A 27,268-nucleotide genomic window follows, 5' to 3' on the forward strand; every position below is an offset into this window, starting at 1 on the left:
CAGAGACTAATGTAATAAAACGAATATAACTGAACAAGCTTGTCACTTACTTGCAGAGGCTTCTCATGCAAACCTTTGCCATGGCTAATTTTTCCTTCTGGAAGCTCTCTAAGCAAGTGGCAGATAGAGGGTGCATTTGTATATTTGTATAACAAAATAGTAGGCATAACTGAATTTCAGATCAACATGAAAGAAGTGTTGCTGTAGCCAGATACAAATAAAGTTAGCTTTTCTAGGGAAAGCTAACATTATTTTTGAAAGAACTCACAAAACTATGTAGTTGAAAACTCACATTACTCCTCTTGTCTAAAATTATAGCAACAACCTTCAGGGTAAGCGTCGGGACTCTGAGGGTGCTAAGAGGTCTTAATTGCCATAACCATACTGACTGGGTGGTTTTGGACCCATTTTTTAAGCTGTGATTCAAGGCCCATGTCTGCTCCTGCAGCATTTTTCACTTATCTGGGCACCCTGGATGGCACCTTGGATTTGGCTCATCACCAGGGCCATTTTGATGGACCCCATTTGCACCACCTGGCTCAGGCCCTGCAAGGTGGTGCCATGTGGGAGAGGACAGTGCCCATGCTGGGGTCACCCCTGGCTCCCCTTTCCCTTGGGTGTTGCTGGTGTTTGCAGCTCCCTGGCACTAAGCCAGTGGCCAACTGTTCTCATTTTGTGCCAACTTGTTTTTTTTTTCAGGAACACTCTTCATCCCAGCCTTCAGATAAGCCCCATCTGAGCCTAACTAGCTATCAAAGACATCTATGCAGCAAGAAACACTGAATAGATAATGCCAGAATAATGTACATGTATAAACATTACTGAGACCATAATAAATGTCCTCAGATACCTTTAACCTTTTCCCTTGAATGTCTAACTGATTATCCATGCAAAACTCAGAACCACCATCCTTAACTGCTTAACCTGCTTTTACCTGTGAGGTTGCCACTTCTTTTTCAAGAGAACTTGTATGTGCCAAAGCCTGCCCATGCTTTCCAGCAGCTGAGTAGTAAAGCACATCATTTAAGCACAACTATTAAGGCAGCAACACAGCTGCCTCTCCAGAGCTGGAAGAATGTCATTGGATGCCAATACCATGGAAAGACAATAAACATATAATTTTTTTTAATTTATTTTAGTATTATTTTCTCTTTATTAAAAGATCAATTCCAAACAGAACACCACTCCGTAAAGAATGAGTTTCCATTTTGAATAAAATTATGATTGTAACCTCCCTAAGACACCAAGAAGACAGATTTTTTCCTTATCTAACCAGTGGGTCCCAATGTATATCTCTTCAGAGACTCATACTATGTATGCTGGCCTCACACACATAGAACAATGACCTGCTGCAAGACATGACTGTACTTGAATTTGCACAAGTTACTCTGTTGTTATCACAGCCACAAGCCATTCAACATCAAAGGCACCTTCACTTAGGATTCAACAAACATCTATCTTGAAGAAGAAATTCTACAAGTACATTAATGAGTCACATTAAATATGCTCAACAGCTAAAATGGGAATTAAACTCTTCAGAAATTAGTTTGTTATTATCAAAAGCAGGTAAGCACCACTTGACAAACTTCTATGTGAGTACAGGGAGGCAGTGTCACAGTGTAATTTTTTTGAGCCAAAACATTCTAATTTAGTCAGACAAAAAAACCTTACATATCATTTGATTCACTATCTTTCATAAACAATTTTACTTTCCTACCTTTTCCCTTTGTTCCTTTAATTACTGGATTGTTTTAAGAATGTATGGAGATCAAAAGCTGATTTTATGGCACTCTGAGGTGTGAAAATCAAAGACAATAAAAAATAAAAGATGATAAAAAATTAGCTTTTTTCTTCGAAAAAAAAATATATATATATTTTTAGAACATGTTTTTTTCCCTGCTTAAAATAAAATGAGTGTTTGGGAATGGTGCAAAGTACAAACTGTGTTGGCTTCTTCAAAGCAATCATAGCAGAGGTAGGTTCAGAACAGCTACAATATGAACTCACCATGCACATTTCTCCATCTTGTGGCACGTGCACGTCTCAACTTTTTTTGAAGGCTAGAAGGCTTATATGCACGATGGGGCACAGCACCCTCTAGACTAGAGCAACTCATGTTATTTTAAAGTGCTAAATTTTAACCCCACTGAATCAATAGGAAATCTGATCATAGCATCTATAGGATTTCCCTTCTACAAGTTTATCTATTCAAAATTTTAGTCTGCCTCCTAGAACATCTAGAAAAAGTACTAAATGCAGGTGGAGTTATGTCTGCATATTCCTTATTTGCTCATTATCCCTTTATGCCATGTTATTATGGTAAACTTGAGAAAGACGTATACTTTCTGTTCATTATATTCTAGGCTACCTCATCCCACAAGGCAGAACTAACTGGCAATAACTAACATGTTATTCAGAAGCCTGTTTACTTATAGTTTGAAAATCTTTATTGTATCTGATTTATTTTTGACAGCAATATGAGGGCACAGATGAGTAGATGAACCTAGCTCTTAATGTGAACGCTGGGGAAAACACTGCCTTGAGTAAAATAGGAAAGAGTTTTCATATAGAAACAAATGTGTGAACAAAATCAATATTTTTCATATGAAATGTAAAAAATGCTGACATTCTACCAATACCACTAACATATCTTTGACAGACTTCAGCTTCAAGTAGGTTCTTCAACTGGTGGGTAGCAGTCCAGTAAATCCTGCTTTTGAAATTAAGTACATCCCAAACTGTTAACAGAAGGTCAAGTCCCATTAAGGGACTAAGGCTACCAGGAGCTGAGTCTCTGATCAGACAAACATTTTGTGAACATTTACACTGCCTTCCCACCTGGAGGACATTGAGCAAAATAGTATGGAAGCTTTGCATGACTGTATGTTGCCTGAGGCCTCCCTCCATCATGGGGAGAAAACCAAAGCTAGTATTTTCAGACAGATACATCCCACAGCTTATCATGGAAAGAATCAAACAAAAGAAGAAAGGAGTTTAAAAACAAAAACAAATAAAAAACAAACCAAGCAAACAAACAAACAAAAATAACAACAAGAACAACAAAAACCCCAACAAAACACATACAGCATAATACTTCCCTTGTTCTTGAAATGAGAAGTCCAATAAATTATTAATATCTGTACTGGATGTAGGAATGCTGCAGGACTGAGCAGTAAATGGGCACTCACAGAGCTACAATGAAAAAGAGAAGCCAGTGCTCAAGACGGTAACAGAAATAGCATCCCATAAAATATTTGGATTAGAGAAATATCCTTCAAAGATAGTGGAAACTTTTTCAAAAATATGATGTCAGACTGAGCTACGCTGAGATGTTTGCAAAACAGACTGATATAATCCCTTCTTCATAAGTCTTAGCTATGCATGAGAATTTTATATGGGTTGACAGTGAATTCTTGACTGTATCAACTACTAGAAAAACCTATTTAAAGCTGGGATGCTAGACTATATTTCTCAATATTCTATTTTGCTAGCAATCCAGCTAAATCACCTCATTTATTTATGTTAGAAAGATATACATACTTTCCTCTTCCATCGAAAAAGTTTAATCTAAATGAAGCTGCTTACCTTCCACTAAAAGTGAGATTTTCAGCATGTAGATAAATATCTTTGTCAAAAAGGTGTTTGGCAATAGCTTCTATGCCATAGTATTACTTCCAATTAATAACAGCCTTGTAAGTAGAAATAGAAAACAACAAAATAAAAAGCAAATTGTAGGTGTGTTACTCACTTTCTATTTGCATGCATTTCAAATGGGAAAACAATTTAAAGCAATTTAATAAGCCGTAATTTTGCTCTTGTGTCACACTGTGTCAATCCAAATTTTTTACTGACAACCACTTTTTAGACACAAATAACATGGAAGAACTAATGCCATATTCAAGTACTGATGATGTCCCAAACACTATTTCAACAACACAAATGTCTTAAATTACCATTATATTCATTTTACTTAGAATTTGCATTTCAAAGCATTTTTGAAAAAAAAAAAAGTGTGATTTTATGTAATTTGTATCAATGGTTCAAGATGAAAAGGAAAGCCAAAGGTTATATATAAGTTATTAATTACATAAAGGAAGAAGCTGTGCTTAAATTATTGTAGTTTCATGTGAGAAAACAAGTCATTCTGAAAGTAGTAGAAATACAATATGCTGTCCATCTACAGTATAGATAAATCATCTGTCACAGAATAGAGGAAAGCAAAAAGAATTACTCACAAAGATGCAGTATTCTACCTTTTATAAGAATTCTCTACATGTGCTAAATGGTGCTGCTGTAAAAAAAAGTGTATGTGCATTTTAAAAGACCAGCGAAACTGGTTCAGCTACTGGAGAACTAGAATGCAAATATATGTGTTACAGAAAACAAACAAACAACAACAAACACAAACAAAAAACACCCACAACCACACAACAAAAAACCCCACAACACATAAACTCACTCCACTTCTGATCTGTGCATGGTTTTCAACGTCAATCTCAAATAAGCTATCCTGCCTTGCTTGCAACTCTCACACAGAAGCCAGTAGGACTGCACAATGAAAGGGAAGTCAGGTCCAGAACAATTAATCCAGCTCAAATTGCAAATACTAGTTAAAGTTAGAAAAACAAATTATAGGGTGGTTCAATTAGCCAGCTGGATGGACATGAACTGAAATGGTATAAAATAGTATAAAAGGTAAGGCTGTGGTTTTGACCCTAATTTTCTACTATCTGAGATTTTGCAATTTTTAACCACAGTACATGACATCAATAACATCAAAGACTGCATTTATGCATATGAGATTTACAAAGAAGAAAGCCGCCACTTAAAAGCCTTTTCAATGGAAAAAAAACCTGAACTTCAGGATAATTACTTGCCTTTATCCTCATTTGGGACACAGTTTCACAATAAAAGTATAAATATCTAATTCATGTAGATTTTAGAGTAGTCTTTAATGAGGAAGTGCAGGTAGTATTACTGCACTTGCCAGCACTTTCAACATTTCAAAGTTGCTATCTTTCAAGGACCTGTGAGATGTTTAGTCATGCTGAATTAAAAAACAAACAAACAAACCAAAAATCCCACCAAATCACCAAAGACAGTTCATGATCTAGAGATTACTTGATAAAAAGGTCAACAAAAATTATGAAATCAGATATATGCTGCTGTAATTTCATATCACTGAGCAGTAAGCAGTCTACGAGAAGTTGTGGATGCCCCATCCCTGGAAGTGTTCAAGGGCAGGTTGGACTGGTCTTTGAACAATCTGATCTAGTGAAAAATACCCCTGCCCATGTCACCAGGCATCAGACTATGTGATTTTAAAGGTCCCCTCCAACCAAAAATATTCTGTGATTCTATAATAAGTAAAAATACCTTTACCTGACTTCAGCATAGAGTTGACTTTTTTAACCATAAGATCATATGGCTAAAAGAGACTTCATGAGACTGTCAAGTGATCATCCACTCCCCTGCAAAGACATATCTATGTCTTCTAATTTCTGTCCTGTATTTGTCTAGCCTACTTTTTAAATGCTTTCAAAGATAGAGAGTCTCTGGAATCCCTAAGACAATCTACTCCAGAAATACACTACCCAAGTCATTATACTTTATTATTTTTCATTGTGTCACTTGAATGTTCTTTGCTGCAGCACAGGTGCCTCACATCTTGTATTTCTACGACATATACAACAAATGCATATTTCCATTTCCTACCTTCAAGGCTGTTATCACATCTCCCCATGTTCTTCTTTTACACCATACAACTAAAGAAAGCCATACTTTACAGGAGCTCTCCTCTCAACATTTCCAAATGTTCCATACACTTTTTGAACTGGAGCATCAAAGCTGGACATAATGCTCCAGTTGAGGCCATACAAGCACAAGAATTAGATGCCTTAGAATTACTACTTCTACCAATGCAAATCAGTAACATATTCTTTTTTTGTAACTAGGTTGCTGTTGAATTAACATTCAGCTTGTGAAGCTTTCTAAGACATCGATCAGTTCTGGAGAATTGTAGCAGTGTCAGCTTCATTCTTCGGCTGCTTCTGTGAAGATGATTATTTCTACCAGGTAAAAAACTTGAATTCACCACTATGGATATTCTCTTCCATATGTAAAGATTCTATTGGAGTATAATCCTTCCCTCTACACACTTGCAACCCAGCTTCTACTATCTGCAAATTTAATATATGTATGCTCTAATTGCGTAACTTAGGTCATTAATGAAAACACTGACGAGTTCTAGAGCTAGGCCAAATCTCTGAAGTTAACCCATAGTTAATGCAGTTAGCCACAGTCACCATGTAGCTAATACCTTATTTTACTGGTAATTAACATCTCAGTATGTCTTTCTGACCAGTTTTGCATCTACTCCACGTCTACATGATCATGACAATGCTTCCTTGCCTTACCTATTGAAGTATCACATGGTAGATTTTTTAAAGCCTTTATAATGCCAAACTGTACAAGCATCAGATGCTTTCCCCTACATTCAAAAAGACTTTTATCCTATCTTGGAAGAAATTAATATGATTCTCATATGATTTTGTTCATGAAAAAACACCTGGGCTTTTAATTTCCCCACTCTGCCCCCCTATAGGTGCTTGCAAACAGCTTACTTTTTTTGAAAATATTTTTCCTTAACTTTGTGAAGGCATAAATTATTATGGTAGGTAAAAAGTAGTCCAGAATCAGTATTGTAAATCATTAGAATACCCATAAAGGATAAATTCCTAATAAACGGGTGACTGATTTTAATTATGCTAAAAATGAAATACATATGAGTTATTTCATACTTTAATACTGTATATTATCAAATATTTAAATAAATATAATAAACTAAAATTATAGACTGTATTTCACAACTTACAGTCCTTGTATCTCTGATTAGTAGTGAGGCACCCAGAAAACAATTAAGAGAGCAATCCAGTTTCCATTTCCCAAATAGATAGATGCTTAAACAAATTGCCTAGGGACAAACAGAATTACTAGGGAATAAAGTAAAATCTCATGGAAATAAGCTTCCCAAATAACAGCAACAACATCTTTAAAGAAAATCATATAAAGAAGACCTGTACAACTGATTCCGTTCTACAGATGGGGAAACTGACGGCCCAGGTAGCGAAGCAATGTGCACAACGGAACCTGTAACACCAGGAAGCAAACGAGAGTCTCCAAACCCAAATATCTCATCCAGTAGCAGTTCTGATAGTGGCTGAACAAATATAAAAGACTAAGAAACTACAGCTAATTAGATATGCTAAGTCTAATTAACTGGGATTTTCAAAGTGTATGTGGAGCACAAAAAGCTGAAAAAGCTCAAGCTACAGGTTTATTGTGGTTTCATTTTTGTTAATTAGACATGGGTCAATTGATTGTTAAAGCAGTCTAGTGTAATTTATTGATGTTACAATGTAACTGCCACGGTGCACTCAATCCAATAAATTCCAACCAAAATATCAAGTGGTAGTCTGTTTTCCAGAAGTTACTTGTGCATAAATTGAACAGCATGGATAAAAATAATAGTCTGTTCACATATTCATATTCCCTGTAGTATTTTTGCTACTATACAACTGTCCTAAAACAACATTACATTAATTTTAATTAAATTTTGCACTTCAAAGCATTTTTTTCACACATAGTGTATTTTTATGCGATTTCTGCCAATACTTGAAGATAAAAGGAAAGCCAAAGGTTATATGTTAATTATTAATTATCTGTTGAAAATGAATGCAATGAGCTTAGTTTATATCAGGTCACACTAACTCTGAACTATTGTTTATGAACTGTTGGAGCAATAGAAACTATAGCTCCAGGAAGGACAGACATTGCATCATTATATTCTTAAGAAAGAATAACTACCTTTTTGTAGACTGTGTCACACACCCATACTTTCTTCTGAAGGGTTTTATTGTGTTTTTTCTTTGTTTGGTTGTTTTTTACCAGCCTAAGATTCCACTGTTACTTTGTATTCCCAGTTTCCTCAAGAAACAAACATACATATGCAAATTTTGTCACTGTGAACCTACTATTATTTCCTTCTACCCAGAGAAGGGGGAGAAGCCTTGAAGGTGCCCAGATGAACTGCACAGTTGCCGTTTGCTCAGGGGGATCACACCAAAGAATGTCTGTACAAATATCTACAGAAAGTGGAGAAGTTCCCCATGAAGTTTGTTGATAAGCAACAATACTGACATTAACAGCACTGAACACATTCTGCTGAGACAGTAAATCAATTAATTGTGCAGGCACTGAAATAATAGCTTGGTGAGGTTAACTAATTTCCAGTTGCATTGATCATTGCATTTGCTTTGCATCAAAAATTATTAAAGCCCTGACTGTAGCGAGGAGCCATCCACATATAAGAAACTTCAGTGCCTTCAAACAATTTTTTTTAAATAAAGAAAGAATAATTGTGCATATCATCAACGCTGACTTTAAGAAAGAAAAAGGTCAGTGTGTTTCTTTTAGAAAGTATCATCCATGCTGGGCAATGCGAAATGCAAACACTTTGGAATAGTTTCAGGCATGACATTAATCCCTCTTTACTGCAACATAATGGCACGCACACACACAGAAATGTACCTAAAATCAGCTCTGAAAAAAATAACATATTTGCAAGGAGCAATGAATAGTTGTGGAAGCAGAGGTATTTCTGAAAAAGTATCAAAAATATTAACATCAGCTGTCTACAGATCAGTAGCAAATGTTCGAGACATTATAAGAAATCAAAATTATTGCTACCATGATTTAATAATTTTAGAAGACACGATTAACATTCAGTTGTAAATAAACAGAACTTTAGGTAGAAAGAAGGAGCAGAGAGAGGAACTATATATATCTTCTAGGCTTGGACTTTGGTCTGCTTCCCTGCTCTTTGGACAAATAACCATTCTTAGTTTCCTTTATGCTTCCACCATTGCATTTCACCTGGCCCAAAGTTGTCTACCCAGTGCCACTAAAATTGCCCCAAACTCTGAGAAAAGCTAAGGAGGAACTAAAGAGGAGAATTTGCACTTCACTCAAAGAGCTCCTAATGTAAATCCTCAAACCTGTTCACTCTCTCTTCATAGCAGGGCTCTTCCAAGTTTCTGAGCATTTTTGTCATTTGCAACTAAATCCACTTACTTCTTTCTCATAGGGCTTTGGGGAACAGGAGGTTTGTTCGTGCTTTAATAAGAGACAAAAAATTGACACTATACAGCAAACAAAGAGGGAATACAAATGTAAAGAAGAGTCTTACAACTTTGGGCCAATATTCGACACCTGCTCTTTTGTTTTTGTAAAGAGACAAAAATGAATCATCTATTTTGGTGCAATCCTCTTTATTTACATAGAACATATTCACCATCCTCATTCCTTTAACACTGTGGAAACAAATCCAAGTGACTTTGCTTCTCAGAAATTCAAAAGAAGCTAGCTGGCTTCTTCCCAAGCCCCCACTAAGGATTGCCTTTCTCACTGTCTGCTGCTTTTGCTGACAGGTAGTTTGCTAAAAATTGTCCTAATGCTCTTATGTTTACAACTAGTCCCATGGAAACCTCTCAAACCATAGAGCTCGAAAGCTCCTTAGGCTCTGCCAAGTGGCCAGTTGCCTCAGGCAGCCTTTTTCATTTTGGCCAGTTCCCTCATTCCCTTAAAAGAACTTCAATTTTGCCTTCCTATCAGCTTGAAAACTTAACCTAGTACACTTGTAAGATCTGTTGTCTGTGACAGACAGCAGGAGTTAATATAGTCTATTATAACATTAGTATCCCCAGCAGTATTTTATATTAATATTTAGAAATCTCAACTTTGATACTAAATTCTACTCAGCAGAATACCACAACTATTAGTTTTAAAATACTGCTATCATCACTAATAACTACATCCAAGCTTCCTTCTATGCATACACCCAGGAATTATATATAATGAATTTAATTTGTTTTAATTATTGCCTTTTGGGATTCTTCAGGCTAACTACACTATGCAAATGTAAGGAACTGTGGCTATTATGTTAAGAAAAGCAAACAATTTTCTTTTTCTGGTCATACATAGAAACAACTAAAAGACCTACCTGTTTCATGTTTTCCATAATTTATTTGTTGTTGTTGGGTTTTTTTTTAAGAAAGATAAGTAGCCCACAATTTTCCTTGCAAAATCTATTCTCATTTGTTATCTTCTTTATCTTCTGAATTCTCGCGGAGTGAAGAAACAAACCAACCTCTTAACAAGCTTTCATAAGTGCCTTGTGTTAGCTGAAAGTGGATGTTTTATCAGCACACATACACTGATTTCCAGTGTTTTTTACATTTACTTTTAAAAACAAAACAAAACCAAACAAAAGCCAACAAAACAACAAAAACAAGCACCAAAACAAAACCCACACATTTATGTGTACTTGTTTTAAGAAAAATGGACTAGAGTTACCAGAAGTAGGAACAAATTTTCACAGCTCCGGTGTACATGTTTGAATAGCTGATTTGGCTTTGTTTCTGTTCCAGACACGGTCACCAGAAAAAGTAAAGACAAAAGCCAGCTCTCTACTTCCAACTTATAGATTTTTTTTCAGCATTAATTAAAGCAAAACAAAAACAAAATAAAACCATGTTCTTCAGTTCTCCTTTGGACAGGCTGATTTATTTAAGATGAAACTGAGAAACTTGTGGAAAGCAAGGTCTGCAAAGGAGACTACATTACTACTTTTTGCCTTACACATATTCACCCCATGCTTCAACGTTTCCATTGCCTACCTGTAGTGTTTTCAAAGGAATGTTTTCACTTCATGCATAATATAGCTTCTGTTTTTACTTCTACCTCGTGGTGATTTTCTTAGTATAGTTAATTTCCTCTGGTCTACATACTACTTCAACACCATTCCAACAGACTTCTGCCTCTGTAGGCCCTGCCAGCCCCATAAAGGGCACAGAACTTTAGAAATGTGTGGGGGCCTAACAAAATTTGGGTCAACTCTATGCAGTCACATCGTGGTGGATTTCTGCTGAAAATGGGAGACCTGACACAAGACAGATAGCTGTCAATCTGGCAGGAGACAGACAGATATCAACTAAAATGGGTGCTTCAATCTCATGCCCCTAGTCTTAGGATACTTGTTCACGGAAGACTCTTAACACTGTGTGATGTTTTGATATCTGCATTAGATCAACTTTGTTTAACTCACTCTCCAAAAGAAATCTTTCCAATATAATAATGAGTCTGTCACTAGTGCCACTTAATACTTCTCTTTACAGGGAATAAGTCTGATATGAGTATAGGAATCAATCAGACACTTATTTTTATTAAGTGACATTATTATAAATACAACTTCAATTTTACAAAATTAAAGCAAAGGCTAACTCTCAGTATAGGAAACCTGATTCATTGGGTTATTTACATTGCTAATAACAAATCAGCCCCCTACAAGTATCAAAGTGAACACTGTGAAAATTGGGAGGGACGAGTTGTCAGTTGGAGGTGTCTCCATGCTGACTGCAGAAGGAGTCCTGAGACAAGATCTAGTGTCAACTAACAAGGCATATCACTTGAAAGGTTCATTCACAGAGGATCCTAAATTTTAGGTTGGAAAGAACACAGAAAATGTCAGCCTGAAATAAATGCCCCAGTTATCCTCAATAAAACTAGATCCATAGTTGAAATAAGCAGTCATAGCTCTATTGATTTCAGAAGAGCTTGAGCAATATAACAAGTTGAGATTCTGCCCCCATGAATAGCTCCTTTGACTGCAGCAGGATTACTCACAAAGTCTACGAGAAAGTACGTAGACATGTAAGATATTTGCTAAGCAACAGACAAGAAGATACCAAAAATAAAGATAATCTGTGAGGTTAACAGTTTTTAAACATCAAGCATATAAGCCCGTAGGACCTACACACATTAATAATATTATGCATTGGGATACTTTATGTATTAGTATTTCGTCAATTCCTTACATCTCCTAGTTCCTTGCCCACATTAAAACATACAGATGAACCAAAGTATTCCTTTTGCTACTTTGGTTGTTCAAGAGTACACCACATTTTATGTGTATTGATATTGCTAAACCAAACATGTTCACCCCATTAACAGTATTACATCCACCAAGAGCCGTAATTGCCTTTTCTAAAGGAATACTTTAAAAATTAAAGTGTCGTTACAATATAAAGTAAAAAAAGCTCTAGCTGAAATTAACATGTTGCCTACATTCATTAGTACTATCGACATAACTGAACTTTCTTGTTCTTACTAGGGTTACCACAGAAATGAGCATAAAGCTATTACATGAAATGTTACTGTTATTTAAAAAAATGTTCTATTTTAGTTTCATTTGTGGTTTTTTTTAAGAATCTTCAAATATTTGAGAGAATAAAACTACCTTAATATTAAAATTAAGGGTAGAGTGATGGGGTTTTTTTAAACATAAGCTTATTTAATAAAATTAAGTAATAAGTTGTGTGGCACCCACACACTGTAGAAAGCAAGAATTCTCTGTAATTCCATGTTTTTACGCTTGTATATGCTATTCTTTCAGACACGCAAATGGTACACAGCTGACTGTATAATGAAATGCTATATATAAATATGAAAATTCCAATAAAGGAATGATATTAACCTTTAAAGTTAGGCAAGCACTTTACACTTATAATAACATGCTTTCAAACATTTTTACATAAATGTGCAATGATGTGTTAATTCCTCCTTTCTCAAGAGACTTATCATGTATTACATGAGGAAATAAGATTCTAAGTCATCCTTTTAAGATACGTAAGCCCTTTCTGGTGTGTAATTACAATAATATGTAAAAAATACGTTTTCATGTAAAACTGCATTTGCACTAATTCACAGAATCACAGAATGTCAGGGACTGGAAGGGACCTCAAAAGCTCATCTAGTCCAATCCTCCTGCCAGAGCAGGAACACCCAGATGAGGTTACACAGGAACGTGTCCAGGTGGGTTTGAATGTCTGCAGAGAAGGAGACTCCACAACCTCCCTGGGCAGCCTGTAACTGACTGATCCAATATAAACAAATGTATGTAATGACACACAACATATTGGCACACGAATATATTTTGTGCGTGTCTGTTATGAGAGAGGAAGAGTACGTCTGTACGTCCATCAGTGACTGCATGCTTCTTTAAAACATCTGGCTGAATGAATAGCACAAAGGGCATCTGAGCAGCAACTGCTTTACTTTATGAAGGACAAACACTTTGCTAAAACGCCTCAAATAGAAGTTGCGTCGTTTGTAATCTCATCTGTATGAGCTTTGTTAGTGACCTCGACCTTGTCAGCGAAAAGAAAAGTTCGACACACTATTAATAAGAAATCATTTGGATGCAAATTTTATCTGCAGTGTGGTGCCTTTCAATCAGGAGAAGTTCATGAGAGAAAAGCTTCGAGCCACTACAAAACTGGCAGGCAACCTATCAAGCTTTTCAGTAAAATGATGTATGAATAGATTCTCTTGTACCCATTCTCAACAGAAGATTGAATGAATACTTGAGATATGAAACATGCAGAGACAACAAATAATACTCTCTTCAATTTTCTTATTTAGTAAATCTGGGTGATATATATTTTATTTTTCTATAAAGAAGGAAAACAGATTCAGATTGAAACTGCATGGATGGGGTCTTGGGTGAATTCTGGGTAAAAAATGCAAGAGGCCTAACAAATCTTTTGGGAGAAAATGACAGGTCTCAGTTTTTCATCCAGTGAACCAACAAGTGAAATTTCACCGAGAAAAGCACTGGTAGAAAGATTTGTGAGTCTTCAGAGAAAAAAGAAGGATGAGAGATTAAAACCTAGAGTACACACCTGATCTTTTTATGTGGTATATGACTCTTCTAAAAATGTTTTTGCTGCTCCTAAACTTTGCAATACTTAGAAACTCCTCTAACTTATGTGACAAATCTATCTTGCCCTTTGTCTACTCCTACATGAATTTCCATGCTTGCCTGCAAATGTTATCTTGCTCTGTAGTTAGGAATTTGAGGTTTGGTATCCAAGAGAATGTTCCCATTTCCTTCTGGTTTGTTTATCAAGAAAGACAGTGCTATGAGAATAATGATTTGGAAATCATCATATTCTATAATATTCCTTTCAAGGATAAAGCTCTCTCAGATGAGCAATATTTCACTACCTTACTTGAGCCTTCCTTAAAAACCCTTTTTTAAGTGTCACAGATCCACAGGAGGGATGGGTGGGAGAAGGTGTCAAGGGATGCCAGGCAGGAGGTTGTTCATGTTCTCCTGCTCAAAGTTTCATTGATCTTTTTGGAACTATGAAATAAAAGTATGATACTTCCCGTTTTCTTTCAATGCAGAAGATGAATAACTTTGATGGTATAAGGTGAGAGTCTATCTGCTGTTTCTTGCTCTTTCAGAAAGCAGGGAAGAAGAGAAGCTCAGCCAGGAGTTAAAGTATAAATATAGATGTTCAAAGAGCCTTAGATAAAGTATACATTAAGAGGCATCTATGTAAGTAGGAAAAAGATGAGAACAAAAATTTTGTCGTGAGTACAAAATATTACCAAAACTCAAGGTCTTGACTTAGGGAAAAATTGTGTCAACTAACTAAATCAAAAGACCAATAGATATGGGGAAAGGGAAGTGAAATTCAGTGTTGACAAACATCACTTAAAATCTTTCAAAAGACACTATTTATTTATTTGTCTATTTTCATATACATATAATAGTTTCTTACATGTACATGTAACAGAGCCTAAATTCAAATGAACCGCTCAGTAAGATTTGGACAGTGCTCTGAGCAGTGGAAAGTGAATATTTGCTCAATGAGCAATAAATTGGGAAAGAAACTGGAGAGAAGATTTCTAAATTCATGGCAAAATTAAGACATTCCCACTACACAACGCAAAGAACTTGCTCTTGCTTTTCATCGGATTGATGCCATGCTACATTCAAACTTGAATCAATAATGACCCAATTTAGCTAAGCATTAAATTCAAAAGGTAAAGAGGACAAATTTCTGAATTTTCAGCTACACGTAGAAGTCTGTGAAAACTTTTAAAAAATGTTTGCTTACCTCAACACCCTGATAAAATTCATTACTAAAAGATCACAAGAACTAGATAGTGACGTTTCTCCTCCTCTAGGGGAAAAGAGACTGGGATGAACAATAAATCGATGAATAGCTATTAACAGCATGCTTTTTCATATTTATTTTTGTTCTTGTTTTGTTTCACTTCTTACTGCAGTTTATGTCTATATTGAAGGTAACATCTAAAGAGTGAAAAATTTCTTTCAAGAATAATGAAAGAGATAGAAAGCTCATCAGACTAAATGGGTGGGCTTTAAAAGTAGGTACTCCAGAATTCCTTTCAGCCAGAGATTGCCTTCTACTTGCATGTTATTTGTAACACTTCATTCTAAAACCTTACAAAAATGCTACCTATAAACCATGTTCTCTGATCCAGATTAAAGGAAAATATTACATGGAGCATTACCAAAAACTTGTATTTGACGTGAACTGCTACTGATGTGCCTTAGTAGATTGAAAACATAAGACATTTGTTTAAACATTTAAAATTCTTATTGCTACCACACTCTAGGTACTGTTTCATACCTCTTAAAATAGGAAAAAATACATATGTAATTTTGAAATTAAACAAGGAACATTTCTGAATGGGACACAACTAAGTTTATCCAGTTGCACACAAGGAAAAGCAAGGATCAGAACTGGAGCATGGACCTCTGAAAGTTTTAATCCAGTTGCCAAGTATTTATTTCTATTTTGCTCTTCCAAAGAAGCTGATTTATGTTTATGTTGCATTTGTCAGACAGCTTATATAAGCTTTCATACAGTCTTAGAAATGTTTTTGATGACATTCTGAAAATAAAACTTGGAAAATTTCAAAAACATTTTATATGAGAATGTGTTCTTTATGGGATGATGTCTACACACTACCTTACAAGTACTACTGGGTATTTAAAAAAGATGGACCCAATTTCAAAGCAGTGTACTTCACAATGGCAACATGTTACACATGTTAACAAAGATTATAATTCAGTGAGTTTAATGAGTTATAAAATTTGAGTAAGCTCTTCAAGTTGTAGTAATGCTTTCAAGTGGTAAGAGTTTCATTCATGGGTTGTTCGTGGTTGCAGAGATATAGATTTCAAATTGGGTCTGTGTTTTTGAAACACACTGTATATTTCAAACACCCAGGAGAGTAACCATGGAAAACAGACTAGAACCCTTAGATATGTAAACTCCTATCTTCATATTTGCTCTTAAACATGTCAATAAAACAACATTATTAACATGAGAAATGAAATAATTGCTACATTCCATCACAATATAGTGTTGCACAGAACTATTAACAAAGTATTCTGATGAATTCAAACAAAATATTAATAAGCTGGATAGAATACAGTGGTTTAAAATAACTTTCATCTGTATTTTGCAAACTAATAACAAATATATGAGCACTTGCCCTTAGAGGAAGAATATGGCTAATAATATTCAGCTGAATAAAAAAATACTTAAATGAAATAAGTACAATAATATACATTTTTTCTCCATAGCACCAGTTCAAAGCTAAGCCTGGGCATCAGTATGCTATAATTTCAGTGAAGGAAAATTTTAAGTACTAGTTACCTGGCACTTTTAAAGCATACATAAACTCACTGTAGATCTACAGTAAAAAAAAAGAAAATGTTATTTAAACATTCATTGTGCCAGTATATTAAGAAAAATTAATTAATTGGAAAAAGTCTTGCCTGTAAAAACAAAACAAAACAAACAAACAAAAAAAAACCCCAAACTAGATTACAGTACCATTAAGCAGGTGCTGTTTTCAAAAATTATCAAGATGAGAAGCTCCAAGGCGGGGTAGAAATCGCTGTCTAAAAATATACATCTTATTTATGAGAACACAATGAAATATTGCAATTATTAATATACATTATCTGAACCATGCTATATACATGTATCAGTATACATAGCCTAAGTTTAATCTCATCTATATTTAATAATTTGTTTAACAGGTAAGAACAAACATTTGGGTCAAATTTTCCAATATGGGCATAACAATTTAGAGAACAAAAGAACAAGGTGAGTTTATGCGTCAGTATTTATGGAAAAGCTTCAATTGTGCCATGGTTTTAATGACAGAACTACTGATGTTAACAGAGATAGAATTTTGCTTAGACTTAAAAAATAAAATAAAAAATAATAAGAAAGTATAAGGTCTTTGCAGAGACAGTTGTCTCCTACTGTATGTTCCGATGATTTCTACAGCCTAAGTCCCAGCATCAAACTGCTTCATAGAAAGTGTGAGATGCTAAACAATGATCCTCTGTATTCACTCAACTTACCAAGGTTTTCACACTATTGTTTTGAAACTATTAGGAGTATTGAGATGCACTGAACACAGTATAAGCAGCTGGTCAAAGGAGGTGATCATCCCTCTGTATTCAGCCTTGGCGCAGCCTCACCTCAAGCACTGTGTGCAGCTCAGTTCCCCACAATTTGAAAAGGATGCTCAGGTACTTGAATGTGTCCAGAACAGGACAACAGAGCTGGTGAAAGGCTGGAAAACATGTCCTGTGAGGAGTGGCTGAGGACTCTGAGGTTCTCTGGTTTGGAGAAAAGGAGGCAGAGGGGCAACCTCATCACACTCTGAGTTCCATGAGGAGGGGACATGGATAGGGATGTGCTGAGCTCTTCCACCTGCCATCCACTTACAGCATGTGTGGGAACATTTAAAGCTGCACCAAGGAAGGTTTAAGCTGGACATTAGGGAGCATTTCTGTACCAAGAGCATGGTCAAACACTGGAACAGGCTTCCTGGAGAGGTGGTTGATGTCCCGAGCCTGTCAGTGTTTAAGAGACATTTGGACAATGCTCTTAACAATGTGCTTTAACTTCTGGCCAGCCCTGAATTGGTCAGGCTAGATCAGGGGTGTCACACTCATTTTCACCAGGAGCCACATCAGCCTCACGGTTGCTGTCAAAGGGCCAGATGTGATTTGAGGACTGTATAAATGTAACTACTCCTACATTTCTTCAGTCCTCAATTTACGTTCAGCCCTTTGACGGCAACCACGAGGCTGATGTGGCCCCTGGTGAATGATCCTTGTAGGTCCCTTCCAGCTGAAAGATTTTATTCTATTCTATCCTATATATTCTAAATATTCCACCATATGGAAAACTTAGCTTTCTGCAAACCAGTGCTGCAATTTCTATCATTCTTGACAGGAGGAAGAAACAAAGTTTTATTCTTCAGTATAAAAAAGTCAAGGGTAAAAATAAAAATGTTTAGAGGGATATTTAAGTTGTGTATACAGGATAAAGTGGAGGTGTGATTGTTCATCAAAACTGTCAATTTATTCTGAAATATAAGGCTACCATAACAATCTTAAAGTTATTGATACCTCTCTCCGTCGAGAAGCCCAACAGGTTTGTTTGATTTTCCAAACGACAGCGGCTACCAGCAGTAAGGATAAGAAACAACTGCAATTACAAAAAAAAAATAAAAAAAGAAAGTAATTGTAACATAATGGTCTGAAAAAGCTTATGGTTTTAGGCTATCAAAGGTAATAAAAATACATCTAAGTTTGCAAAAAAACCCCACAAAAATAGACAAAAACTAAACTCTACCAGGATGACAAACAACAGTCAACCACCCAAGTTCAAAGTCAAAAGAGAATGTACACCTCTGATGTGGTGGTTGCCTCCATAAAATGTTATTACTATCTCCATTAGCATGATATAAGCTCCATTACAACCATCCACATACCCACAACAGTCCCAACAAATATGCAATGTATGTCCCACATCCAGCAGATGGAAAAAGAGGATGAACTACAGCAAAAATAATGATACTGATTTATACTTCTCCCAGTTTATAAATTCTGAAAAATTTCCTGGGATGCTGATAACTATTCAGGGTGTATGATTAGTTTCAGGAATCAGGTTTGTGCATGACAATAGGTCTGTTTTATCATATTGAGTATTTCTATAGCGAATTGCTCAGGGAAATCATCCCAAGGAACATCACCATGTTACAGTCCCAAAGACACAACAGAAGAAGAAAAACAACAAAAAAAACCCAATAAAATTATTAAACTTCTGCATTTTACAGTGGGAGTATTTATCTTCTCTCTTGCTCCAATATTTTTGTTTTTGGAAGATTTAGTCCATAAAGGATTTTGGTCGAAAAATGATTGAACTCTCAACCTCTCTGAGTGAATTTCTGGATACTGACAAAAGGCTTCTAAAGTTGATACCTAATGTAAGCAGTCAGAAGATATGTTAACTTTTTAGACAGTTTTTTAATAAAAAATATCTGGCTTTTCTATCTGTGTGAAAAACTTTCAGTCATGTTAGCACACCTGCTATACATAGTGTTTACAATTAATAGAACCCTGTACCTACTGAATTATACAAGTCATCTGTAGGGTTTTTTTGCCAAAATGCTTCAAAATCTATTCTTTAACTAATATGGGAAATATCAAGAATTCCCTGAAGTTCAGAGGACAACTGTGCATAAATGCAAAATATAATCATTATCCATGCAGTAACAACAACGTTTCCCTGTATCATGCTGTAAAAAGAACTTATGACCTAGAAGATAAGAAGATAGTTCTCCAGCAGTATCAGCTCATGGCATTCCATATTTATCCCTAATATGGAGACTATTGGAAAACTGTTCATGGCAACTGTAGTTTAATGTCACTATTAAGGTAATAGAATGATAGCACCCAATCATTCCTTGGTCTGCGAACAACAGAATCAGCTATACCGCTGAATATTTAACAACAACAAAAAAATACCATTGTTCTGAGTATGTTCAAAGGCACTTTCCAGAACAGAAGCTTTCCTTGATGTTTGTATAATACAAATTGATACAGCTTTCTATCAGTATCTTATTCAACCAAAGCTCTTTTCACTACAAGCTTTCAAAATTCTTTTTTATCAATTTCTTTTTTGAATATCCTTGAGAAATCCTGCCAGAGTGAAGCCAAGTTTGAGAGAGAAAAGTACGAAATATATAATGTGGTTTGTGTGTAGAAAACACAATTAACAGCTTGGTTTTTTACTGAAGAAACTTAATTCTGCCTGTTTAGCTCCAAGAAGACTGACTGTTCTGAACCTTAAGGTAAAAAAACGGTTAAAGGATCATTTCTAGATGCAAAGTCTGACTTTCCCTTTAACAGCCAATGTCAACTACAAGCAGTTTTTTAGCAGTTTCTAAATGTTCTTTGGGACTTAGGGATTTTTATGTAAAGGAAGATATATTCTCCTTCTCTCCTTGTAGGATCATTTTAAATACTGTGTTGAGCTTTTATTGGTTCTTGGCACAGATCCTTTTAAAAACAAGAGTACTTGGTATTTTGATTGGTTCTGATCAATGGATCAGAACAGTTTAGCATATCTAAGAACCATTCTGCCAATAGAAAATTGCTGGAAGAGTCAAGGATCTGTAATAAAAGGATGCGAGAGGGCAAGTGCTAGTTCAAGAACCTTGGGGAATTCAGAAGAGAAATCTCAGCCTTACACTTTAATGAGTCTTGGCGTAAATCATCTTTCTAGAGACGTCTTCACTGAAAGAAACTAAGGAACTAACGCAGTAAGAATATTTTAATTGATACACCATCTTATTAACACACTGTTTCTTACCGGAAGAGTTTATATTAAGTGGTTTTTTACAACATAATATCTAAGTAGCACAAAGAAAGTAATGACAGAAACTGATCACCAGAGAACTTCCACTGTTTTGTTTAATGCATCACACCAGTTGACACACTGCTTTCACTCTTTAAAATTTATCTTTGCCTGTCTCCCTTTCTCCAGGCTCCTTTCAAAGCAAGTACAAGCTGACTGTGAATTTATATTTGGCACCTAGGGAAAAGCAAAACTTAACCCCTGCCCACTGACCACCAGAACAGATTCAGTTTCGCAGCAATATCTTTTAAGCTTTTTACACCAATAGCTACTTACAAATACTATTTCCCAGAAATCTTTTCCCTATCGTATTCTCTACTGTCTAGCTAGTAACTGCAACAGATGCTTCGGGGCAACATCAGAGAATGGATATGTTGCTACAAATTGGCATGCTGTGCATGAAATAAGGGCAAGCCATCTCACTTGCTTTTCTCCTCCTCTACAGTCCTTCCAAACACCTAAATTTGGGAAACACCAGCAGCTCTGTTTAAAATGAACACAAAGCTACTGGAACTTGAAAAACATGAATACAATCAAGACAGCTGGACACAAGAAACTAAGAGAGCCTTGCTCTGTGCTCCTGCTTCATTATGACCAGGAACTGAATCCCTTTCCTTAGAAAATTCTGCCCTTCACATTTATTAATTCCTTGAACAAGTCTCTTAAGCAGAATTAAAAAAGGAGAGTTCTGGCTGGAAACTCTGGCCAAATTGCTTCTGTGCTCTGTACAATGATGGAGCTGGGTCACACATTAAACTTTCCTGTCAGATAAAACACCATTTAGCTCCTGTGCAAAGTAAAAATCAGAGACAAGTGTTTCAAAGACACACCCATCAAAAAATAGAAATCATTGGAAATTACAGCTTTGATACTGTGAAGTGTTAAGTAAACACTTTTGTATTATTTTTTCTTTGCAATATTTGACTTTCTTCTCTGGTTTTTAATATAAGAAATCAGAAGGAAAAAAAATACCAAAATTCACTTTAACAAAGAGAATACAGACAAGGAAAACAGATTTTGTCAAACTAACCTGGTTCCAGGCTGTGGTGAGATAATAGCCTTCATTTATTTAGGACAATAAAAATTAAAGCTGACTGCAAAGGATCTCACAATACTGAGTGACTTGGCAGTAAAATCAGAGAATGAAATTCAGTGCCAATGAGCTGAAGGCAATGTGCACAAGAAAAAAAAGTCTAGCTACAAATACACAATGATAGGCTCTAAATTAGCAATTACCATTCAAGAAAATGGTCTTGAAGTCATTGAAGATAGTTCTTTGAACATATCAACTGAATGTTTAGTGGTAGTCAAACAGCAAATAGGATTTTAGGAGAGTTTAGAAAAGGAATAAGGAACAAAACAGAAAGCATGGGGATGCCAGTGCACACATCTATAGTATGTTTGTATCTTGAAGCAGCCATCACCTCACCTCAAAAACAGTCAAACTAAAAAGGTATAAAGAAATACAGTCAGCTTGGCTAGGGGAATGGACTGGTAGCAGAAACAAATCCTCTTTTTGTTTTTGAATGAATAGACAGTTGAAAGGAGACACAATAAAGACACTAACGTCACAGAGAAACAGTATGACAGCAGGACAAGTATAGATGGATGCTCTCCAATCCCCCAGTACACTTGCTAGCTCCATCTTAAGACAGACATGTAAGAAAAGAAAGCACAATCACAAATAATATGGCAAAACAGAAAACATGAATTAATTAAACAGAAAAACAGAAAAAATGAATTAATTAAAAATTGGCCAGCCGACATCTCTGAAAGAAATTCTCAGAAGGGGATCAACATCAGAAACAGAAAGTTCTAGACAGGTTTGCAAGGTTCCCACAGTATCAGATCCAGTCAGTTTTGATAAGACTGATATAGAATAGCTGAGAGGTCCATACATGATACAAAGACTGAAAAAAATTATGAATGGTAACAAAGACAAAGAAATGACACAGTGTGCCAACTGGTCAATTGCACCTATTTTAGCATTTTTAAATTTTTTTAATTTTTTTTTTAAAGCAATGACCGCTAAGTTGTACTTACAAGGACAAGGAATCTAGGCCCCACTTACAGAGCAAAGGATACATATACCCCTTGAAATGAAGAATTCCCAAAATAATTTAGAGATCAGTGTGAATGACCAAATCACAAGGATGCTGAAGAAAAAAGGGTTAAAACAAACTTAAACACTCAGGTGTGCAGTAGTTGGCAGCACTTGGGAGATGAATTTTTCATTCTACAAGGTATTGCCAAAACATACTATCAGACGTGTTCTTGATACTCTGGTCTTTGCATTATTCTAAAGGAGGTTGGAAACACGGAGAGAATAAAGAGAAGAATCACAAAAAATATTCAAAGGTTGGAGAAAATATTTTACTGACAATGATTTAACAAGCTCAATCATTTCACTTTTCAAAAAGGTTAAGTGGTGACTTGCCTACGGAGTGCATGAGTTTCCATGGGGAGAAAATACCAAGGCTCTCATTCATCTAGTACAGAAATGCATGGCAGGAAACAATGGCTGGAAGCAGACACATTTGAATTTAACTCAGACATTATGATGATTTATTTTCTCTATCATAAAATGATGTTATATATACTGGAAGAGAATATTTGACTATGCTGCAATCACCAGATAATCTAAGATACACAAAATGACGGATGGTAAACAGGGAGTACAAAAAATAAGTGTGCTTACACAGACTTGTTCGCATGGTCAGAGACTGGGTCCATCACTTCTGACCCTCTAGTCAAGACTCTGAATGACACTGAATAAACAGACGCCTTTGCAATGCAGATGGCTTATGAAAAGTTGATCCAGAGTACAGAGTGAATGACTTTCTGCACTTTTGAATGTAAAATCCTCTCAACAAGACAACTATCATGCTAAGACACACTTAAAATCACAGCGGCCCAAGCATTATCAGGATTTCGTAGTCTCCAGAACAAAGAAATTATCTGCCAGAAGATAATGATGCAGCTTTGCACAGTTGCCCCTTCAAACCACGTGGAACAAAATAAGGGGAAATACTAAAAAAGAATGCTTGAAAATGAGCAATTCATCACCAGTGGTGTGTATCAAAGGCTGATTGAAAGGTATCATCTCAGTATTGAGTAGGAGACAAGAAACAATTAGAGAATGGATGAACTGAAGAGGAAGCTCTGGACATAAGTATAATAGTTTAGGTCCAGCTCAGCAGAGGACAGTGGCCAAGGAAGGGCTGCAAGAGGACGGCAGGGTCCAGCAGCAGGGGCTCAGCTGGACAGCTGGTCTTCCTGGAAGGGCTCTAGGTAGTGTGAAAAGAGTAATACTGATTTCACAGAACACTGAAAACTGTAAGGAATAATGCCTACCTGCATAACTATTTATGCAATGTATGGAGTAAAGTTTTTCACTTACAGAGGTCATATTTGGACATATTTAGTGAGGTTCACAGACCTGGCAGAGGAGCGAGAGGGCAGTTTTCCATAACTGAGAAACAATTTTGTGTGTTTAGTAGGCAGACTGAAAACTAAGATTAATCTCTAGCACAAACTGTAAAGGGAATTAGTGGATATGTTGCTGTTTGGTCTCTGCAAATGAAAACAAAACCTGTAGATCATCTTTAAACAATATCAAATGACAGGGATAAATACAGGGGAAAATCTGTGAAATGTAATGGTCAGAGTGGCTGGACCGGGGGAATGAATGACACATTCCTGCCTTAAACTCTATGAATGCATTATAAACATACTATAGAACTCCTTTTTTCATTAAATACTAATGCCTGTAAGTTACATATTGCATCAAAAGAGTACTTTCATTAAAATGAAATAATTTACTTAGTTTTGTAGTGATGTAAAATGAACTAATGAATTAAATATAAATATTTTAATGACCAATATTGTAAATGGAAGGCAAACAGAACAAAACAAAAATTTCCATCCTTCACTATTTCTTTTCCCATTCTCTTATTACTTAACATGCAAAGAGAAAATAAAATGTCCAAAAATGTATGTAAACATTCATGCACGAATAATTGTTTCTTCTATGATTTTACTCAAGCCACTTATTTGCATAATAATTCATTATAATTTTACATGTTGGACGAAAACAAGGACTTATTCAAACTTTACCTTAAGCCTAGTACAGTTATAATTCTATTAACATTAAAAATTATGTGGGGTCCTACTTTGAGCACCCATGACATTTACTGGTGACAGGGAACAAAGCTCAGTGGCTGCACACAGTTGAGTCCCTCCACTAGCCCCACTTAAGCCCACCTTGGGAGCAGCCTATCTGGGCCAGTGCAGTTTGTTGAGAGTATTTTAACAACTCACAAGAAAAATGACAATCTGTTTGCTTGACTGCAGCATCACACTAACATTGTTCCACTGCCACCGTGCTCAAACACATGGGGTAGACATGTCCTCAGGTTCCTGGGGCTGTGCCTGCATTGCTCATTTAGTCTGGATCTGGAGAGGGCTTTGGAATTAATCCCCTGATTGTCACCACTGTTGTGCTTCATCTGATACTGCGGAGCTCACAATGCAGAAGCTGAGCTGGAAGATGTGCAATGGACACTCCAGACACAAATGGGGTTTCAGTCCATGGAACTGAACTACAGCTAGTCCAAACCAAAAAAATGACAAGGTGCACATAGTGTGGATGTCATGTTGTTCTCAGCAACATTTCACTCAAAAGATATTCTCCTCTTTGACCACACTGCTCACTAATAGACACGTAAGCACCCAAAGATTGCTTTCATAAAGTTATTTAGGTGCAAAGCAGCCTCACTGACTGCCCACATGTTTATACCCCCACATATTTTAAAAGCTCCTCTCAAGTCTGTTTTTGAAAATAGGAGTTGGGCCATCAAGGCAACCATTGCTAAATTAATTGAACCTTGCTTTCCTGAGTGAGACTATAGTTAAATAGACCTCTAGATCCACTAATCTCATGTCCCTTAACCCCACTATATTGGCCAAAATAACAAAAAACCTACACTTCCCCAAACAGCAACCTTAACAGTGACTCTACACTGTATTAATGTTTCCCTTTCATACTAACTATGGCATTTTTAAACATGAACACGAATAATAGTATTCAGTAAAAAACCTGATGACAAAAAGCTTTTTAATGTAGATACATGCAAAGGAAAAGTTTCACATCTAAATTAATGTTTCTAAATTATTATTGCAGAAGTTTCCCAAGAGATCACAAATACTGTTTTACTAAGAATTGTTTTTCTGACATATTATTTACTATATTTTTATTGGCAAATAGAGCACATTTTAATTGATATGTTATAAAGCAAGCACAATTCTAAAATAAAAATAACTGAACAATTATTTTTCTAAAGCCATGACTTCGAATTGTTGTCACAGCAATTGATTTCTCTCATTGCACTTGACAAGAACATTGTGTTTATGATTATGATGTGCTTGGCTCAGCCATCCTTACTCGTGTTAACTAATACACACATGACAAGGAGCCCCAAAGATTTCAACAGGATTATCTGAAGTACAAAGCACTGTAAACATAATATTAGGAGTCTGATATGTATAAGAGCAGTATAACTTTTTTGTATGTTTTTAATGATTAATTAAATTGCTCTGAATCACACAGTTTTACAAACACTGTTATAAGTAGGAATATTTCAATGATTAGCAGTTCTGAATGATTCTGGGAGTTAAGTGTTATGTTTCCAAATTAAAACATGTGAAGACATAGAGGGAAAGTGGCCTTGGCTGGCAATAGAGTAGACTATGCAGCTTCCAAGTCCATCGAAATGCATGTGTTGGGTCAGCAAAATAAATATTTTCTGACCTTGCAGAGCCAAGACCTATCAGCCACCAGCATTTGCTGCCTGGTCTAAGGGAGCTTTGGCTGCCACAGTCAGGGAAAGATGGTATCAACTAAGCCAGGATTACCATCCAGGTGATACGGGACTGTCCTCCTCTTATTCTTGCTGGTCCTGAGAAATCCTACCAGGACCAGCAGCTCTGTGCAATGGCTACACTTCATTTTCTGGAACCTATCAACTAATAGCTGGGCAACCCTTTTCTCTTCACCTACATACATTTTATTGTTGTACATACTTAAATATGGCTGTTGCTTCGTATTTTTCCATCAGCCTAGATCTATGTCCCATTCTGAGTCAGATTTGTCTTGCCAACTCCACAAAGGCAGCACCTGCTTTTAGATGCTTCTTGAACAACTCTAATGAAATGATGACGTCAATCTGCTGCCGCTGGAGTCTATCGCATAGTTCACAAGGTCTTTATTTTTTGAAGGATTCTCATTAACTGTCTCTCAGACCACCTCTAGCTGCTCATCCAAACAACAACCAAAAAGGAAGGACGCGCATGATCCAAGCTCACTGTTACTTCCACAAGGTAAGTCTGAATTATGCCAATAATACTATTTTCTAAAATATTTTAGAAGTTTGCACCACAACCATCTGGACCACTTATGTATGTACACAGCGACTCCACTCAAAAAAAAATTTAAGTATACGTGTATGAAATATATGTGAATATATATATTTTATATACAAAAATAAAATTAAAATATGTAGGTATTATGAGAGAAGAATGCTGTTATAGAATGTGAT

General features: G+C 36.0%; 1 protein-coding gene across 6 annotated transcripts in view; it reads right to left on the minus strand.

Annotated features, from left to right (window-relative positions):
* The window catches only part of ATRNL1 (attractin like 1), a 488,569-nt gene that overhangs the window by 205,776 nt on the left and 255,525 nt on the right, over positions 1 to 27,268 (minus strand). For 4 of the 6 annotated variants that reach the window (XM_005508196.3, XM_065066923.1, XM_065066924.1 and 1 more), the window contains exon 26: positions 18,380 to 18,458. The exons of the other annotated variants lie outside the window; for them this stretch is intronic. In XM_005508196.3, coding sequence (XP_005508253.2) covers positions 18,380 to 18,458 — 79 coding nt within the window. The remainder of the gene's footprint in view (positions 1 to 18,379; positions 18,459 to 27,268) is intronic. 6 annotated transcript variants of the gene reach the window in all.

The sequence above is a fragment of the Columba livia genome, chromosome 6 (assembly GCF_036013475.1).
Source record: "Columba livia isolate bColLiv1 breed racing homer chromosome 6, bColLiv1.pat.W.v2, whole genome shotgun sequence".
Lineage (NCBI taxonomy): Eukaryota > Metazoa > Chordata > Aves > Columbiformes > Columbidae > Columba > Columba livia.